The sequence below is a fragment of the Schistocerca nitens genome, chromosome 12, assembly GCF_023898315.1.
Source record: "Schistocerca nitens isolate TAMUIC-IGC-003100 chromosome 12, iqSchNite1.1, whole genome shotgun sequence".
NCBI lineage: Eukaryota > Metazoa > Arthropoda > Insecta > Orthoptera > Acrididae > Schistocerca > Schistocerca nitens.
Genome location: NC_064625.1, coordinates 136,957,907 through 136,979,658, shown reverse-complemented (window position 1 = coordinate 136,979,658; position 21,752 = coordinate 136,957,907). Strand labels below are relative to the sequence as shown.

The 21,752-nt window shown below is 46.6% G+C and overlaps 1 protein-coding gene across 1 annotated transcript in view; it reads right to left on the bottom strand.

Annotated features, from left to right (window-relative positions):
* Nucleotides 1–21,752, bottom strand: part of LOC126214965 (uncharacterized) — an 815,775-nt gene that overhangs the window by 429,032 nt on the left and 364,991 nt on the right. The window contains exon 3 of the mRNA XM_049941599.1: nucleotides 9,953–10,061. Coding sequence (XP_049797556.1) covers nucleotides 9,953–10,061 — 109 coding nt within the window. The remainder of the gene's footprint in view (nucleotides 1–9,952; nucleotides 10,062–21,752) is intronic.

Genomic DNA, 21,752 nt, shown 5'->3' with positions numbered 1-21,752 from the left:
CCATCGCAACGACTGGGAGAGCGGTGTGCTGACCACACGCCCCTCCTATCCGCATCCTCACTGAGGATGACACGGCGGTCGGAGGGTCCCGAAGGGGCAACTTGTGGCCTGAGGACGGAGTGCACTGTATCTAGATTAAGCCTTTGCATTTTCGTTTTCAGATTTTCTAGCTTCCCTACCATGTTTAAACTTCTGACATTTCGCGTCCCGACTCGTACAACGTTATCCTTACGCTGGCTGTTCAATCTTGTGAGTCCCCTCCAGGATATCCAAAGGGGGGGAGGGGGCTATTCCGGAGGCTTTGGCCAATGGAAAGATCACCATGACATTTTTTGAATTACAGCTGTGGAAAAAGGCAATTGTGTTGCATTTGAAGACAGCTCATTCCAGTCACAGTCTTTTCCTAAAGAAAGAAGGGATCGTAGCCCTTTTTTTTTACGAGAAATGGCACAAAGAATGTTCACTATACATGAGTCTGTTTCGTAATGTCTTGAGGTTTCTGGAGTCCACTTATGCGCACATTATGTCAGTTTACTTTACAAATGGTTCAAATGGCTCTGAGCACTATGGGACTTAACATCTATGGTCATCAGTCCCCTAGAACTTAGAACTACTTAAACCTAACTAACCTAAGGACATCACACAACACCTAGCCATCACGAGGCAGAGAAAATCACTGACCCCGCCGGGAATCGAACCCGGGAACCCGGGTTTACTTTACAGCTAACACGAAATGTTGCTTCCTCACTGAAAATTACCCGCTATGAAAGTTTCTCCTCTAGCAGAGGATTGGTGAAGTAAGCCCGCTTCCTTTTATCACCAACTGCAAGAGCTTGCACTAACTGTAGTCTACATCGTTTTCAGACCAAACGACGCCTCAACACTCGCCAGAGAGACGTACGAGGTATTGCCAGTTCTCTGCTTGCTTGGCGAGTAGCCTTCTGTTGACTCCACTCATACATTTGGCGAATTCTTTCCACCATCCCATCAGAAGTGTGAGGTCAACCTGGCCTCTTACCTCTGCATAAGCATCTTATCTCTTCAAATTGGCGATATTATTCCAATCCCCTATGACTATTAATATTCACCTCCCTTTACGTACTGCATTACCCTGGCATTGTTTTTGGGTGCAGGCGCATCAATGACAAATCGCCGACGAAAATCATTGATTCATTCTTTGCAAACTACAGCACATTGACAGCCTTCTGCAGGACTGCTGCGGTCGCAGGTTCGAATCCTGCCTCGGGCATGGATGTGTGTGATGTCCTTAGGTTAGTTTGGATTAAGTAGTTCTAAGTTCTAGGGGACTGATGACCTAAGATGTTAAGTCCCATAGTGCTCATAGCCATTTGAACCATTTTTTTTTCAGCCTTCTGCTGAGCGGACGCCAACTTGCTTCTGAATGACTACAAACTGACTGCGAAGACGCACTGACCGACAACTAAAGACGAGTTTCCTTTAATTTACGGCTATGGTCACAAACCTTTTGTTATCAGATTACCGGCTTCGGTTTGTAATGACCATCATCAGATCTGTTTCATAAAAACGAAGTCCTAATGTACTTTGTTTATATGAAACAGATCTGATGATGGTCATTACAGACCATCAGACTGATAAAAAAAAAAAAAGGTTTGTGACCATAGGCGTAAATTAAACGAAACTTATTACATATACGAGTCACTGTTTTTCCGCGACAATGTCGCAGCTTGTGAAACTAAAGACGATTTTCTGAAACGCTACGCCAAGCCCATTCAAACAACACAAGTTTCCCTGCCGGTACGTCCCGTTATTACCGTACAAAATCAGATCATCACCTATATAACTGATACATCTTAAAGGGTAATACATACTAAAAAAGATGAAGCTTCAAGATATATTTTTAGTATTTACTTTAGTTCCTTGATAGATTACTGGTTTTAAAATAATGACAGAATGTATAACCATTCTTGAAGAACAGTGCGACATGTGTTATTGAGTAATTACTTCACCTGGAGATTCGAAAATTTCTTGCTCACTAAACAAACGTGATGTATTTACAACAAACTGCGAAACCTAACGAGTATACGCACGATCATATTGGCTCAGCCATTCACGACAACAGCTGTTACGTTCGCTAATCTTTTACTCGAAGTAATTCCGGAAATTGAAAACAAGAAAGCACCAGTCAAGGGGCAGTAGCGAGACGTCCTTATTTTGTTCTCATACGAGATAAATCTAGTTTTCGAGCGACATGTGGCTCGCGCGTCAAGAAAATCGCAGCCCGAGCTATAATCGGGCGCGGTCTTTTAACGCAGCGTTGTGGCCCGAGTTATGCTCGGGCTTGGTCGTCAGAGTTTTAACCTTTCTTTCTTTGCGGGTGTGTAACTACGTCGCCTCTACCTACATACACTATTGCCCATTAAAATAGCTACACCACGAAGATGATGTGCTACAGACGCGAAATTTAACCGACAGGAAGAAGATGCTATGATATTCAAATGATTAGCTTTTCAGAGCATTCACACAAGGCTGGCGCCGGTGGCGACACCTACTACGTGCTGACATGAGGAAAGTTTCCAACCGATTTCTCGTACACAAACAGCAGTTGACCGGCGTTGCCTGGTGAAACGTTGTTGTGATGCCTCGTGTAAGGAAGAGAAATGCGTACCATCACGTTTCCGACTTTGATAAAGGTCGGATTGTAGCCTATCGCGAGTGCGCTTTATCCTATCGCGACATTGCTGCTCGCGTCGGTCGAGATCCAATGACTGTTAGCAGAATATGGAATCGGTGGGTTCAGGAGGGTAATACGGAACGCCGTGCTGGATCCCAACGGCCTCGTATCACTAGCAGTCGAGATGACAGGCATGTTATCCGCATGGCTGTAACGGGTCGTGCAGCCACGTCTCGATCCCTGAGTCAACAGATGGGAATGTTTGCAAGACAACAACCCTCTGCACGAACTGTTCGACGACGTTTGCAGCAGCACAGACTATCAACTGGGAGACCGTGGCTGCGGTTGCCCTTGACGCTGCATGACAGACAGGAGCGCCTGCAACGGTGTAATCAACGACGAACTTGGGTTCACGAATGGCAAAACGTCACTTTTTCGGATGAATCCAGGTTCTGTTTACAGCATCATGAAGGTCGCATCCGTGTTTGGCGACATAGCGGTGAACGCACATTGGAAGCGTGTATTCGTCATCGCCATACTGCCGTACCACCCGGCGTGATGGTTTGGGGTGCCATTGGTTACAAATCTCGGTCACCTCTTGTACGCATTGACGGCACTTTGAACAGTGGACGTTATATTTCAGATGTGTTACGACCCGTGGCTCTACCCTTCATTCGATCCCTGCGATACCCTACATTTCAGCAGGATAATGCACGACCGCATTTTGCAGGTCCTGTACGGGCCTTTCCGGATACAGAAAATGTTCGACTGCTGCCCTGGCCAGCAAATTGTCCAAATCTCTCACCAATTAAAAACGTCTCGTCAGTGGTGGACGAGTAACTGGCTCGTCACAATACGCCAGTCACTACTCTTGATGGACTGTGGTATCGTGTTGAAGCTGCATGGGCAGCCAAGCTCTGTGTGACTCAATGGCCAGGCGTATCAAGGCCGTTACTACGGCCAGAGGTGGTTGTTCTGGGTACTGATTTCTCAGGATGTATGCACCCAAATTGAATGAAAATGCAATCACGTGTCAGTTCTAGTATAATATATTTGTCCAATGAATACCAGTTTATCATCGGCATTTCTTCTTGGTGTAGCAATTTTAATGGCAGTAGTGTAGTTTCCGACGGCCTTGATTAAAATTGCAAAACAGCGATAGGGGGAGAAGTGTAGGAAAGCGAAGGGGGAGTTCGTGAGAGTGCACGTGTGGAGGGAAGCACACGCGTCCCCTTGCCACAGAAGCCGCACGCCGCCGTCCTCAATCACGGCGTCGCACCCCACCCCCAGCAACAGACGGCGCCGCGCATCGGAAGCAATCAATCCGCGCGTCCCCAAACAGCAGACGCTATCTCCTCCCGAACCGAGTCGCAGCCTCCTTTCGCAGCGGGCGCCTGTGTCTCGGGACCTGCAACGCTGCCCTCACACAGGGAGGGAGGTTCTGGCGGTACACGAGGGAAGGGCCCGCACGTAGCGACAGCCTTCCGCTGCGCGAATCAGGAATTCCTGTTTGCGCCGTAATGGCCGTATGACTCAGCGCCGATACACATTACTCAATGGCCCCTCTCCTTACGCTAGTTGGGGGACGCTTACCTTCCGCCTTGTAGTAAAGGCACAGTCAAAAAAAAAAAAAAAAAAAAAAAAAAAAAAATTCTTTTCGTCTTCCTACACGTACATGATGAAATGAAATACAAATGCCGACTTTAACCGCAGTCGTATATTGAAATGAATTAAATAGCAATGAGGGTAAATTTCTACCTGACCGGGACTCGAACCCGTATTTCTTGCTTTACGTGAACAGTCGCCTTAACAACTTCGGCTATCCGAGTATGCTTTCTAGCCAACACTAATTCTAAACTTGTCGCATACCACTTACGTAGTGTCCATAATACTGATTACTCGCACCCTCACTGTGATCCCCTCAAGAATTTGGGAGAGAGAGTGCATCAACATGTAAATGATCTTAATGTCCATCAAGTCCGAGAGAACAAACACCGCGCGCGCGCGAGCGCCCCCCCCCCCCCCCCCTCCTATATATACAGGGTGTTACAAAAAGGTACGGCCAAACTTTCAGGAAACATTCCTCACACACAAATAAAGAAAATATGTTATGTGGACATGTGTCCGGAAACGCTTAATTTCCATGTTAGAGCTCATTTTAGTTTCGTCCACCTACGCTCAATGGAGCACGTTATCATGATTTCGTACGGGATACTCTACCTGTGCTGCTACAACATGGGCCTTTACAAGTACGACACAACATGTGGTTTGTGCACGATGGAGCTCCTGCACATTTCAGTCGAAGTGTTCGTACGCTTCTCAACAACAGATTCGGTGACCGATGGATTGGTAGAGGCGGACCAATTCCACGGCCTCCACGCTCTCCTGACCTCAACCCTCTTGACTTTCATTTATGGGGGCATTTGAAAGCTCTTGTCTACGCAACCCCGGTACCAAATGTAGAGACTCTTCGTGCTCGTATTGTGGACGGCTGTGATACAATACGCCATTCTCCAGGGCTGCATCAGCGCATCAGGGATTCCATGCGACGGAGGACATTTTGAACATTTCCTGTAACAAAGTGTTTGAAGTCACGCTGGTACGTTCTGTTGCTGTTTCCATTCCATGATTAATGTGATTTGAAGAGAAGTAATAAAATGAGCTCTAACATGGAAAGTAAGCGTTTCCGGACACATGTCTACATAACATATTTTGTTTCTTTGTGTGTGAGGAATGTTTCCTGAAAGTTTGGCCGTACCTTTTTGTAACGCCCTATATATATATATATATATATATATATATATATATATATATATATATATATATATATATATATAACCCCCATTTTTTTATCACATATTCGTGTAGTACGCAAGGAAATATGAATGTTTTAGTTGGACCACTTGTTTCGCTTTGTGATAGATGGCGCTGTAACAGTCACAAACATACGGCTCACAATTTTAGACGCACAGTTGGTAACAGGTAGGTTTTTTAAATTAAAATACACAAAGTAAGTACGTTTGAACATTTTATTTCCGTTGTTCCAATGTGATATTTGTACCTGTGTGAACTTATCATTTCTGAGAACGCATGCTGTTACAGGGTGATTACCTGTAAATGCCACATTAATGCAATAAATGCTCAAAATGATGTCCGTCAACCTCAGTGCATTTGGCAATACGTGAAACGACATTTCTCTGAACGGCGAGTAGTTCTTCCGTAATGTTCGCACATGCATTGACAATGCGCTGACGCATGTTGTCAGGCGTTTTCGGTGGCTCACGATGGCAAAATATCCTTCTACTTTCCCCACAGAAAGAAATCCGGGGAGGTCAGATCCGGTGAACGTGCGGGCCACGGTATGGTGCTTCGACGACCAATCCACCTGTCATGAAATATGCTATTCAATACCGCTCCAACCGCACGCGAGCTATGTGCCGGACAACCATCATGTTGGAAGGCATGGGAACCAGCACTGAGTCTAATTAAAAAGCGGCTCAGCGAACAAAACGAAAGAGCGACCAGGGCGGACGAGGCAGCTACACCGACGCCACCACAGACGCTGACGCCAGCCTCTCACCGACCGCCGACGCGCGGAGAGAACGCCTCGCGGGGTAAGGCGATTTGGGACGGCCGCCTGCCCTCAGGAGCTCAGTTCGTCAGCGCAACTGACGATGGCCCGTTGGACACTATGGACCGGCAGTACACCCGTGGACTGTTCGAACTCTTGCAATTTTTTTGGTACTGCCAGAGTAGTACACATTACTGTTTGCTCATTGTGTTGCTTTAATGGCGTACTAAACGTGTACAAAGTTCGAAATAAATCTGTTGCGGCGTTAAGTCAAGCGGCGGCACGCCGGTCGGGAACGATAGAGAAGCCATGGCTGTGAGAAGACGTCAGCCAATCGCACACTGACAGGACGTCCCCCCTCCAGGACGACAACGCAACAGCACCTGCCCCTGTGTGGAGAGGACTCAAGCGCTGCGACCGACTGGTGACGGCACAGTTAAACACCAGCTTCAAGATTAGTGACTTCAGGAGCAGCATCAACGATAGCCACTTCGCTTGTACTCTCTATGTACCACGGACTTGGGACTGTTGTAAGGGGTCCGTAGGCCCTTACTATAAGTTTGCACTCGGCACAGGTCGACAGGGCAAACAATCGATAGCGTCGGGTTGCGTGAGCGAGTGTAGAGTCAGTGAGTCCCAGGTTGCGGGCCGAACCGTGCGGAGGCCGGTTGCTGTGATACAAGGCTTACCGACAAAGGGAGTGGCCATCGCTGCGGTTTAACCCCTTTGTGTTAGAATAATACGGGAAAGTGAAGAAGTTTAATTACGAGAGTGATCAGTGATATTTTTGTGACGATATTTATTTTGGTTTCGCGTCTACCGCGCCGGCATCAATTGGATTGCAGTGTTGGACTGCAGTGATTGGATTTGCGTGTGACAATAATGAATAGCGAGGAAGCGTGTGCTGAGATTAGCCGTTATTAAACATGTATGACGAAGGCAGTGGCTGTCTCCTTTTTCTTGTGTTTTTGAGACGAATATAGGTCTTGATTAGTGAAGCTGTGTTGGTGTTCTTCTTGTCACCAGACATTTCATTATTACAGCATTGGGAAGGACAAAATGGAATGTAACAACTCCGTAGCAGTCCATTCCGATTGCCAGCCCCATTAGGTACACGGTCACATTAATTAATATTTATTTGGGCTGCTGTTCAGATCCCGATCGAGCGGGATACATAAAATCGGAGTGTTACACTGTCTACACTGAAGAAGATTGATTTTTTGTATGTCGTCCTTTGGTTGCGACACATCAGTGTAATTGAGAAAGTTAAGTATTGTATGAGGTTCACTCCAAAAGAAATGCACACTATTCTTCTAAATCTATCTTTTATTATACATGTTTGAAAGTTATACAGTGTGTAGATACATCCCTTAGGAACAATATTTTCATTTCTCCACATAATTTCCATCCCTCTCAACTGCCTTACGCCATCTTGGAACCAGCGCCTGTATACCCACGCAGTAAAATTCTGGACCAACCTGTTGGTGCCACTGTTTGGCAGCGTGCACAAGGGAGTCGTCATCTTCAAACCTTGTTCCATGAAGAGAGTCTTTCAGTTTCCCAAAGAGACGATAGCCATATGGATCCAGGTCAGGACCGTAAGGTCGGTGTTTCAGTGTTGTCCATCCGAGTTTTGTGTTATGTTATGGTGTATGTGATCATCTATGGGTACTGTTTGCAATGCTCATTTAGCTTTAAGGTACTATTCAAGGAAAATGTTACATGATATCCATGTAAATTGCCTATTCCACCTCAGGTGGTCAATGGTGAATAAAGAATCTGAATAAAGAATCTAGTAAGACTCCTCCCACTATAGATCTTACAAGGAAACGCTACGACGGTGGGGTCGGGGATTTGTCCGAAATTTTGTGTGGTGGTCCGCAGCTCGTGGTCGTGCGGTAGCGTTCTCGCTTCCCACGCCCGAGTTCCCGGGTTCGATTCCCGGCGGGGTCAGGGATTTTCTCTGCCTCGTGATGACTGGGTGTTGTGTGCTGTCTGTCCTTAGGTTAGTTAGGTTTAAGTAGTTCTAAGTTCTAGGGGACTGATGACCATAGATGTTAAGTCCCATAGTGCTCAGAGCCATTTGAACCATTTTTTTTTTTTGTGTGTGGTGAAAGGGGACCCCTAACACCTCACGTGGTTAAAATATTAGGACGCACTACCCGGAAAATCCCGGGAAAAATCGATCCAAAGTTTCTTAGGTGCCGTATGAGTATAAAATGTTAGTCCAGTGCCGAGCCGCCGTCTGGCCTAGATCGTTAGGACTCGGACCCTTACGCCACATGTCTCGGGTTCGATTCCTACTCCGGCACTTTCTTTTTCTTCTGTTTCATTTTCTTTTTGTTATTTCACAAATTATTCAAAAAGTTTCTCAAACCTACATTATTTTAAAACATTATTTTAGCTCAAGAACGTAAAGTTTTTCATTCAGTGAAAAATATTCGTGTTCATTGTTCTATTTCGTTTTATGGGGTTTCAAGGTGTAAAGGGGCTTTGTAAGGGTCCCCTTGGGATTATAAAGGTCGTCTGCGCACAGGACTGTGCGCGACCCGTGAGAAGTAAATGCAGTTTGTTTTTCGATTTCGCGCGAACAGACGTGCCTGTTTCAAATTTCAACGTATTATTCGGATCCGAGGCTAAACATGTCGACTGAAGAAGTTGCTGGCTGGTCTGGAATAGGGGAAGAAATTCCTGAAGAATCCATTCATACTGATCTATCAAAATTACGATGAAGGACGCAGTGGTGTATTATGAAAAGCTGTTGATGGAAAATAATTTAACTGCATCGACATCTTCGGAAGAAATCTCTCGCGATGCTATGTTCTTGTTTATAATTATTATATGTATAAGAATTGAATGTTTCCCAATCGACTTTGCTATTCTGATTAAAAACCGAATGTTTCTCCTCATATACTTTACAACGAAAAATGGAAAACCCACCGCCATGAATTGTGTTGTTCGACAAAAAGAAAATCATTTTTATTCAAATAATGTAACTAATTTGTTAAACATAATGTAGGTTTGGGAAACTTTCTGAATAATTGTTGTTGTTGGGTTGTTTTTGGGGAAGGAGACCAGACTGCAAGGTCATCGGTCTCATCGGATTAGGGAAGGACGGGGAAGGAAGTCGGCCGTGCCCTTTCAAAGGAACCATCCCGGCATTTGCCAGGAGCTATCTAGGGAAATCATGGAAAACCTAAATCAGGATGGCCGGACGCGGGATTGAACCGTCGTCCTCCCGAATGCGAGTCCAGTGTCTAACCACAGCGCCACCTCGCTCGGTGAATAATTGTGGAATAACAAAAGCAAATGAAACAGAAGGAAAAAAGTGCCGGAGGAGGAATCGAACCCGAGACATCTGGCGTTAGAGTCCGAGCCCTATCCATCTAGGCCAGACGACAGCTTGGCAATGGACTAACATTGTATACTTATAAGGCACATAAACAAACTTTGGGTCGATTTTTCCCGAGATTTTCCGGGTAGTGCGTCCTAATATTTTAACCACGTGAGGTGTTAGGGGTCCCCTTTCACCACACAAAATTTCGGACAAATCCCCGACCCCACGGTCGTGCAGTCTCCTTGTAAGAGCTGCGCTGCCCGTCTGTAAAGAGCCGAGATGGCATCGGAGACGGTCGCAGCAGCGCAGACAGAGAACTCCCGCTGTGCCCAGGTGGGCCGATCGATGCAGTGAGCAGACATTAAGAGCAGACGGCGGAGGGCGCGCCTACCTGCTGACGTCATCCAGCGTCGCGACGCCGCCGCTGCCGACCCACTGGGAGACGCCCACCAGCCCGGGCGTCGGCGCCGCCGAGTTGTTCAGGTCCAGCTCTAGTCTCTCTGCAACACACCGGGGGCGGCAGCGGTCAGGTCAGCGTATCACACACACACACACACACACACACACACACACACACATTCTTGTCACTATGAATTACCAGGGCCGGCCGGAGTGGCCGAGCGGTTCTAGGCCCTTCAGTCTGGAACCGCGCAACTGCTGCGCTCGCAGGTTCGAATCCTGCCTAGGGCATGGATGTGTGTGATGTCCTTAGGTTAGTTAGGTTTAAGCAGTTCTAAGTTCTAGGGGACTGATGACCTCAGATGTTAAGTCCCATAGTGCTCAGAGCCATTTGATTTGAACCTAAAGTCAGGGCCGCTCAGTCATGATAAGAAATCGCTCTCCTTTTGGGTAAAATGGTATAACACACACACACACACACACACACACACACACACACACACACATTCTTGTCACTATGAATTACCACGGCTATTCCTAAAGTCAGGGTCGCGCGCTCGTAATAAGAAATGGCTCTCTTTTTGGGTAAAATCGTATAAGCCTAGAAATACACTGAACAGCCAAGGAAACTGGTACACCCGCCTGATATCCTGTGGAGCCCCGGCGAGCCCTCAGAAGTTCCGCAAGTCAATTGGCATGTCTGAACTAGTGGTGGAGGGAACTAACACCACCAATCTCGCAGGGCTGTCCATTATTCCCTAGTGTGAGGAGGTGCACGACTCTTCTGAACAGCACATTGCAAGGCATCCCAGATATCAATAATTCAAGAACAGTCTTAATCGCATTTATTATTACACTCCTGGAAATGGAAAAAAGAACACATTGACACCGGTGTGTCAGACCCACCATACTTGCTCCGGACACTGCGAGAGGGCTGTACAAGCAATGATCACACGCACGGCACAGCGGACACACCAGGAACCGCGGTGTTGGCCGTCGAATGGCGCTAGCTGCGCAGCATTTGTGCACCGCCGCCGTCAGTGTCAGCCAGTTTGCCGTGGCATACGGAGCTCCATCGCAGTCTTTAACACTGGTTGCATGCCGCGACAGAGTGGACGTGAACCGTATGTGCAGTTGACGGACTTTGAGCGAGGGCGTATAGTGGGCATGCGGGAGGCCGGGTGGACGTACCGCCGAATTGCTCAACACGTGGGGCGTGAGGTCTCCACAGTACATCGATGTTGTCGCCAGTGGTCGGCGGAAGGTGCACGTGCCCGTCGACCTGGGACCGGACCGCAGCGACGCACGGATGCACGCCAAGACCGTAGGATCCTACGCAGTGCCGTAGGGGACCGCACCGCCACTTCCCAGCAAATTAGGGACACTGTTGCTCCTGGGGTATCGGCGAGGACCATTCGCAACCGTCTCCGTGAAGCTGGGCTACGGTCCCGCACACCGTTAGGCCGTCTTCCGCTCATGCCCCAACATCGTGCAGCCCGCCTCCAGTGGTGTCGCGACAGGCGTGAATGGAGGGACGAATGGAGACGTGTCGTCTTCAGCGATGAGAGTCGCTTCTGCCTTGGTGCCAATGATGGTCGTATGCGTGTTTGGCGCCGTGCAGGTGAGCGCCACAATCAGGACTGCATACGACCGAGGCACACAGGGCCAACACCCGGCATCATGGTGTGGGGAGCGATCTCCTACACTGGCCGTACACCACTGGTGATCGTCGAGGGGACACTGAATAGTGCACGGTACATCCAAACCGTCATCGAACCCATCGTTCTACCATTCCTAGACCGGCAAGGGAACTTGCTGTTCCAACAGGACAATGCACGTCCGCATGTATCCCGCGCCACCCAACGTGCTCTAGAAGCTGTAAGTCAATTACCCTGGCCAGCAAGATCTCCGGATCTGTCCCCCATTGAGCATGTTTGGGACTGGATGAAGCGTCGTCTCACGCGGTCTGCACGTCCAGCACGAACGCTGGTCCTACTGACGTCTCCATGGGAGAATAGCAGCCTGCATTGCTGCGAAAGGTGGATATACACTGTACTAGTGCCGACATTGTGCATGCTCTGTTGCCTGTGTCTATGTGCCTGTGGTTCTGTCAGTGTGATCATGTGCTGTATCTGACCCCAGGAATGTGTCAATAAAGTTTCCCCTTCCTGGGACAATGAATTCACGGTGTTCTTATTGCAATTTCCAGGAGTGTATCATGTAGACAGGAATGACACAGGAGGACACACCATATAGTTTCCTGCCGTTATGTAGACTGGAGTGACACCGCCAGCAGTCGACCAATGGTGTAAACGCCCAGAAGATGACCCCTACGTTTGGTTGAAACCGGTTGGCGGTATAATAATAATAAATGCGATTAAGACTGTTCTTGAATTATTGATTAATCATACAAATCGCTGCTTCTCGACACAACCATGTTGTCCAAAAATCCCAGATATGGTCAATAATGTTCGTGTCTGAACAGTTTGGTGGCCAGCGGAATTGTTTGAACTCAGAAGCGTCTTCCTGGAGCTCTCAGTAGCAATTATGGACGTGTGGTGTGTCGCACTGTCCTTCTCGAATTGCCCAAGCGCGTCGTAATGCACAACGGACAAGAATGGATGCATGTGATCAGAGAGCATGCTTACATATGTGTCACCTTTCAGACTCATATCAAGACGTATCAGGCGGCGCATACCACTCCAACTGCACATGTCACACAGCGTTACACAGCCTCCAACAGCTTGAACAGTCCCGTGTTCACATACAGTGTCTACATCTGCATCTACATGTATATTCCGCAAGCCACCTGACGGTGTGTGGCAGATGGTACCTTGAGCACCTCTATCGGTTCTCCCTTCTATTCCCGTCTCTTATAGTTCGTGGAAAGAAAGATTGTCGGTATGCCTCTGTGAGGGCTCTAATCTCTCTCATTTTATCCTCATGGTCTCTTCGCGAGGGAGAAATATACTGCTTCACTCCTCGGTGAAGTTATGTTCTCAAAACTTCAACAAAAGCCCGTACCGAGCTACTGAGCGTCTCTCCCGCAGAGTCTTCCACTGGAGTTTATCTATCATCTCCGTAACGCTTTCGCGATTACTGAATGATTCTGTAACGAAGCGCGCTGCTCTCCGTTGGACCTTCTCTACCTCTTCTATCAACCTTATCTGGTACAGATCCCACACTGGTGAGCAATATTCAAGCAGTGGGCGAACAAGCGTACTGTAACCTACTTCCTTTGTTTTCGGATTGCATTTCCATAGGATTCTTCCAATGAATCTCAGTCTGGGATCTGCGTTACCCACGATTAATTTTATATGGTCACTCCATTTCAAATCACTCCTAATGCCTATTTATGGAATTAACTGCCTCCAGTTGCTGACTTGCTATATTGTAGCTAAATGATAAGGGATCTTTCTGTCTGTGTATTGGCAGCACATTACACTTGTCTACATTGAGATCCAATTGCCATTCCCTGCACCATGCGTCAATTCGTTGCAGATCCTCCTGCATTTCAGTACAATTTTCCATTGTTACAACCTCTCGATATACCACAGCATCATTCGCAAAAAGCCTCAGTGAACTTCCGATGTTACCACAAGGTCGTTTATATATATTGTGAATAGCAACGGTCCTACGACACTCCCCTGCGGCACACCTGAAATCTCTCTTACTTCGGAAGACTTCTCTCCATTGAGAATGACATGCTGCGTTCTGTTTTCTAGGAACTTTGTTCATTAAACGACTGTGGGGAACTGTATCGAACGCCTTGCGGAAGTCAAGAAACACGGCATCTACCTGAGAACCCGTGTCTATGGCCCTCTGAGTCTCGTGGACGAATAGCGCGAGCGGGGTTTCACACGATCGTCTTTTTCGAAACCCATGCTGATTCCTACAGAGTAGATTCCAAGTCTCCAGAAAACTGATTATACCCGAACGTAATACGTGTTCCAAAGTTCTACAACTGATCAACGTTAGAGATATAGGTCTATAGTTCTGCACATCTGTTCGAGGTCCCTCCTTGAAAACGGGGATGACCTGTGCTCTTTTTCCAATCTTTTGGAACGCTGCGCTCTTCTAGAGACCTACGGTACACCGCTGCAAGAAGGGGGGCAAGTTCCTTCGCGTACACTGTGTAAAATCGAACTAGTATCCCATCAGGTCCAGCAGCCTTTCTTCTTTTGAGCGATTTTAATTGTTCTTCTATCCCTCTATCATCTATTTCGATATCTACCATTTTGTCATCTGTGCAACAACCTAGAGAAGGAACTACAGTGCAGTCTTCCTCTGTGAAACAGCTTTGGATTCATAAGGTTGTCTCCATACTCGTACACGTCCATCCGCTCGATACAATTTGAAACGAGACTCGTCCGACCAGGCAACGTGTTTCCACGCCTCAACAAAATGGCTCTGAGCACTATGGGACTTAACATCTATGACGCCTCAGCATTCCCTTGTCGATGTTGATGGGCGCAGGCGAGGCGAAAGCTTTGTGTCGTGCAGTCATCAGGGATACACGAGTGGGTCTTCGACTCCGAAACCCAATAACAATGCTGTTTCGTCGAATGGTTCTCACTAGTGATGGGCTAAACTGTGATTTTCCGATATCAGTGATTTCTGTGAATGCTACTTTTCAGTATCTGTTATTCTTAACTGCGATTTGTCGCAGTTAAGGGACATAGGTAGTGTATCCCTCCGCCACTGCTATTTCTGCGATTTCTGCTACTTCCGCGATTTCTGCGACTTCTGCTACTTCTGCGACTTCTGCTACTTCTGCGACTTCTGCTACTTCTGCGACTTCTGCTACTTCTGCGACTTCTGCTACTTCTGCGACTTCTGCTACTTCTGCGACTTCTGCTACTTCTGCGACTTCTGCTACTTCTGCGACTTCTGCTACTTCTGCGACTTCTGCTACTTCTGCTACTTCTGCGACTTCTGCGACTTCTGCTACTTCTGCTACTTCTGCGACTTCTGCGACTTCTGCTACTTCTGCGACTTCTGCTACTTCTGCGACTTCTGCGACTTCTGCTACTTCTGCGACTTCTGCTACTTCTGCGACTTCTGCTACTTCTGCGACTTCTGCTACTTCTGCGACTTCTGCTACTTCTGCTACTTCTGCTACTTCTGCTACTTCTGCTACTTCTGCGACTTCTGCTACTTCTGCGACTTCTGCTACTTCTGCGACTTCTGCTACTTCTGCGACTTCTGCTACTTCTGCTACTTCTGCGACTTCTGCTACTTCTGCTACTTCTGCTACTTCTGCTACTTCTGCGACTTCTGCGACTTCTGCTACTTCTGCGACTTCTGCTACTTCTGCGACTTCTGCTACTTCTGCGACTTCTGCTACTTCTGCTACTTCTGCTACTTCTGCGACTTCTGCTACTTCTGCGACTTCTGCGACTTCTGCTACTTCTGCTACTTCTGCGACTTCTGCTACTTCTGCGACTTCTGCTACTTCTGCGACTTCTGCTACTTCTGCGACTTCTGCTACTTCTGCGACTTCTGCTACTTCTGCGACTTCTGCTACTTCTGCGACTTCTGCTACTTCTGCGACTTCTGCTACTTCTGCGACTTCTGCTACTTCTGCGACTTCTGCTACTTCTGCGACTTCTGCTACTTCTGCGACTTCTGCTACTTCTGCGACTTCTGCTACTTCTGCGACTTCTGCGACTTCTGCTACTTCTGCGACTTCTGCTACTTCTGCGACTTCTGCTACTTCTGTGACTTCTGCGACTTCTGCTACTTCTGTGACTTCTGCTACTTCTGTGACTTCTGCTACTTCTGTGACTTCTGCTACTTCTGTGACTTCTGCGATTTCTGCTACTTCTGCGATTTCTGTGACTTCTGCGATTTCTGTGACTCCTGCGATTTCTGCGACTTACCACTGTATGAAAAAGTTACATCTGTCAACACAGAAAATTGCATCGCAACAAACCTGTCATTGGCAAGTATGTTTTACGTTTTTTCTTCCGTTGGCTTTAATTTTGTATTAAAGAAACAACTGTGAAAATATTAATAGTGTAATTAATATGTAAGTAGCCGTACAGTACCGTAATAGTTCGTATTTAGAAAATGAATTCTAACATATTGTTATGTTCACAGGTACCTGAACTACATTTCAGTCACTCAGTAAAGTGATAACTCAAAATATCATTGTCAACAGATCTGAAGAAATTGCCACTGCGTCTTTAGACCGTTTTTGTCAGACGAGAGGTTAGTTTCTAAGCGTTTCGATGGACTTAATTACTTCAGTGAGATCGTTCTTGCAAATGTGATATTCATTATAGCAAATATTAGCAATCTACTCTGTCAATTATATTGCTAGTAATTAATGACAGCAAAAATTGTTTAATAATCCTTGTGTTTTTGCAGACACAGTTCTGACTCTGATTACTGGTTGCTGTACGTATCTATCCACATCAAGGCTGTTGGGAGAGACTCGTGAAGATTCAAGACAGCTCTTAGAGGATTTGCAGTTTAAAAGTGAAATAATTGTGAAATAAGTGTGTGAATGATTAAACTGTGTTTTATTGAAGTTGTGCGATTTTAAAGGAATAATAAATGTCAAATACAGTAAGTGAATAATAAAAATCTCATTTTCCACATGTTTAAGCCGTCCTATACCCATAATTTTCCGCCACTTACTTATTGGTAAACAGTTGTTGGAGAGCGACATGCCGCCCCCTCCCCCTTTCTCCACAATCTTGGTGTGACACTGACCTGTAACATATCCCGAAGTCTACAATATGCATTTTGAGGCTGTTGATATGGAAGTGGGATGTACAGATCTTCCAGTTAAATCAGGAATAGCTTAAGTGCATTACTTGAAAGTAACACAGGAAAAGCTTACTTATGTAGGTGGTAGTAGTGTCGGCAAAAAGTTCTTGTGTGTGAAGTTGCCATGTAGAACACCAGGTGTAAAACTTTTCTCCCGAGTCTTGAACTGTGTCGGAACAAAAGTGAGGCATTCATATGACTGTTTTCATTTCTCTACACTTATACAGATGTCTGAGTTCTGCTGTGTTAACATTGCAAAGTCCTGTAGGCATGTGGAGTATTAACCAAAACTGTCATATTGGAAGCAGAATCAAACACATTTGTTACGTTACTTGATATTTTCAGGAGAAAAGGGCAATGTTGCTTCTTATTAATGTAATACATTCAGAGTCACAGCAGTATTTGACCAACCATAACTCATGCTGAATGTGCATGTCGTCATATAATATGAAAGGCTTATTTCAATAGTGGTACAAGTCCATTACCTCCACTTTTCTGTCTATAATGCTTCTGAAATTAGTGATCCAAACAAACATAAATAAAGGTTCATCTCTAGTTCTCACACTGACACTTGTTGATGGCCCAGCATCGAAATCTGCAACAATTTGCGGAGGGGTTGCACTTCTGTAGCATTGAACGATTGTCTTCAGTCGTCGTTGGCCCCGTTCTTGCAGGCAGTAGTAATGTCGGGGATTTGATGTTTTACCGGATTCCTGATATTCACGGTACATTCGTGAAATGATCTTTCGGGAAAGTCCCCACTTCATCGCTACCTCGGATACTATTGATAAAAGCCTTTGTTCGTTTTGGTCCTGGTGGTGGAAGGATTCGCCGCTAGGATTCTTCCTAACGCCCAGTCTACGGCCGATCGTGCTAAAACTCGTCCTCTCTTTGTCAATAATGACCCTTGCAGGATCTTCGTGGATGCCCCTTCCTTGTACCCAGCCAAAAGTGCTTAGAACATCCGCCTTGGCACTACGTTTCTCCGCCGCAGAATAGGCAGCATCCGTCTGGCAAAACTCTGCACATGCTGAACATGTAGATACAGCCCTGAACGAGACAGGACGCATTGCTACACGCTGCTCAAGACCTACTCCTGTCAATAAGCTGGGTATAGCACCGCCACGCATTCGAAGGAAAGCTGCAACAGAAGTGCAGAAGAAAAAACAAGAAATCGACCCTCGACATTCTTTGTTCGGACATGACCCTCAACAGGCAAGACTGAGGTCAAGAAAAAGATTCCTACAGAAAACTATGGCAATTCGTTCATCTCCCAGAACTCGCAGAGAAGAGCTTTGGCGAGACTCCCTAGCCGAAGACAATCACATAACGGTCAAGGAAATACCCGAAGGTTCACACCTGTCATACGTGACCTGGAGGACTTTGAACAGACTGCGAGATGGGGTGTCAAGGTGCAGAGCCAACCTCAGGAAGTGGGGCTTCAGTAATGAGGAGGAAACTTGTGAGTGTGGTGCCGTACAGGACGAACGACATCTGATAGTCTGCAAGAATCTACCGGCTGCATGAATTATCTGTGATCTTGCTGCAGCCAGCGAAACTGCTGTCATAACCGCCGAATACTGGGCCCGTCAAGAAGTCTGATCATCTTGCTGCTTGTTTATCTGCTGCTTGTTTGTACACTTCTGGCCATTAAAATTGCTACACTAAGAAGAAACGCAGATGATAAACGGGTAATCATTGGACAAATATATTATACTAGAACTGGCATGTGATTACATTTTCACGCAATTTGGGTGCATAGATCCTGAGAAATCAGTACCCAGAACAACCACCTCTGGCCGTAGTGACGGCCTTGATACGCCTGGGCATTGAGTCAAACAGAACTTGGATGGCGTCTACAGGTACAGCTGCCGATGCAGCTTCAACACGATACCACAGTTCATCAAGAGTAGTGACTGGCGTATTGTGACGAGCCAGTTGCTCGGCCACCATTGACCAGACGTTTTCAATTGGTGAGAGATCTGGAGAATGGGCTGGCCAGGGCAGCAGTGCAACATTTTCTGTATCCAGAAAGGCCCGTACAGGACCTGCAACATGCGGTCGTGCATTATCCTGCTGAAATGTAGGGTTTCGCATGGATCGAATGAAGGGTAGAGCCACGGGTCGAAACACATCAGAAATGTAACGTCCACAGTTCAAAGTGGCGTCAATGCGAACAAGAGGTGACCGAGACGTGTAACCAATGGCACCCCATACCATCACGCCGGGTGGTACGGCAGTATGGCGATGACGAATACACGCTTCCAATTTGCGTTCACCGCTATGTCGCCAAACACGGATGCCACCATCATGATGCTGTAAACAGAACCTGGATTCATCCGAAAAAATGACGTTTTGTTATTCGTGCACCCAGGTTCGTCGTCGAGTACACCATCGCAGGCGCTCCTGTCTGTGATGCAGCGTCAAGAGTAACCGCAGCCACGGTCTCCGAGATAATAGTCCATGCTGCTGTAAACGTCGTCGATCTGTTCGTGCAGATGGTTGTTGTCTTGCAAACGTCCGCATCTGTTGACTCAGGGATCGAGATGTGGCTGCACGATCCGTTACAGCCATGCGGATAAGATGCCTGTCATCTCGACTGCTAGTGATACAAGGCCGTTGGGATCCAGCACGGCGTTCCGTATTACCCTCCTGAACCCACCGATTCCATATTCTGCTAACAGTCATTGGATCTCGACCAACGCGAGCAGCAATGTCGCGATACGATAAACCGCAATCACGATAGGCTACAATCCGACATTTATCAATGTCGGAAACGTGATGGTACGCATTTCTCCTCCTTACACGAGGCATCACAACAACGTTTCACCAGTCAACGCCGGTCAACTGCTGTCTGTGTATGAGAAATCGGTTGGAAGCTTTCTTCATGTCAGCACGTTTTAGGTGTCGACACCGGCGCCACCCTTGTGTGAATGTTCTGAAAAGCTAATCATTTGCATATCACAGCATCTTCTTCCTGTCGGTTAAATTTCGCGTCTGTAGCACGTCGTCTTCGTGGTGTAGCAATTTTAGTGGGCGGTAGTGTATTTTGTAGCCGTACGATCTTAAAAACTAAGTGCGTTGAATAATGAACTAGAAATCTAAAAATTGTTCAGAGTATGGAAATGTACGTCACAATTAAAAGTTACATGTCTCAACTTTATCAGAACAAAATTCTGGTTAAGGTCTGCGTTTTTACGAAAAATTGAAGTCGCTAAATACATATTAGACACAGAAAGATAAATATTCGTATGCAGCCCATGCGGACCTTTCTTACTTCCAAAGTTGAAAACCCTGTTGAAAGGCCGAAGATTTGGAACGATAGACGAAGTATAAGAAAATTTGGAGAATGCGCTTCGCTCGATCCAGCAAGAGGCGTACCAAGACCGCTTCCGGAAGTGGGAACGGCCTTTGGAGCGGTATATCAGTTGTGGAGGAGAATAAGGTAAGCTCGGAAAAATTTAGTAAAAGGTGGCTTGCACATTATAAAATGGTTCAAATGGCTCTGAGCACTATAGGACTTAACATCTGAGGTCATCAGTGCCCTAGAACTTAAAACTACTTAAACCTAAGTAACCTAAGGACATGACACACATTCCATGCCCGAGGCACGATTAGAACCTGCTACCGTAGCTGTGGCGAGGTTCCAGACCGAAGCGCCTAGACCGCTTTTTTTTTTTTTGCATAATTATTCGTTCTTGATCGTTGTGTTTCGTTGTTGCGGACATCACAAGACATCCGTTAAAGCTCGTTTGTTGCTCCTTCCACTCAGTTTTTTTATTACAAACCATCTCTCTGACCGAACGGGCTGAGCTACCGTGCCGGCAAACCGGCCGACCTGCACATTATATGCATATGGACTATCAGACCAATTGTGTGATCGGATTGAAGAGTTCCCAGATAACAGAACGCAGTATGTCATTCTCAATGGAGAGAAGTCTTCCGAAGTAAGAGTGATTTCAGGTGCGCCGCAGGGGAGTGTCGTAGGACCGTTGCTATTCACAATATACATAAATGACCTTGTGGATGACATCGGAAGTCCACTGAGGCGTTTTGCAGATGATGCTGTGGTGTATCGAGAGTTTGTAACAATGGAAAATTGTACTGAAATGCAGGAGGCTGTGCAGCGAATTGACGCATGGTGCAGGGAATGGCAATTGGATCTCAATGGAGACAAGTGTAATGTGCTGCGAATACATAGAAAGAAAGATCCTTTATCATTTATGGAAGAAAGATCCTTTATCATTTAGCTACAATATGGCAGGTCAGCAACTGGAAGCAGTTAATTCCATAAATCATCGGGGAGTAGGCATTAGGAGTGATTTAAAATGGAATGATCATATAAAGTTGATCGTCGGTAAAGCAGATGCCAGACTGAGATTCATTGGAAGAATCTTAAGGAAATGCAGTCAGGAAACAAAGGAAGTATGTTACAGTACACTTGTTCGCCCACTGCTTGAATACTGCTCACCAGTGTGGGATCCGTACCAGATGGGGTTGATAGAAGAGATAGAGAAGACCCAGCGGAGAGCAGGGCGCTTCGTACAGCATCATTTAGTAATCGCGAAAGCGTTATGGAGATGATAGATAAACTCCAGTGGAAGACTCTGCAGGAGAGACGCTCAGTAGCTCGGTACGGGCTTTCGTTGAAGTTTCGAGAACATACCTTCACCGAGGAGTCAAGCAGTATATTTCTCCCTCGCGAAGAGACCATGAGGATAAAATCAGAGATTAGAGCCCAGACAGAAGCATACCGACAATCTTTCTTTCCACGAACAATACGAGACTGGAATAGAAGGGAGAGCCGATAGAGGTACTCAAAGTACCCTCCGCCACACACCGTCAGGTGGCTTGCGGAGTATGGATGTAGATGTAGATGTATGAGTGTATATGTGTGCACTCTCTTATGGTGGCAACGCTGCATGAGCAAAATTGTTACAGGTATGCTAGGAATACTTCAACCAAAGCAACGCATCAGTAAGTAGCCAATCGTCTGTCATATGACAGTTTCTGTT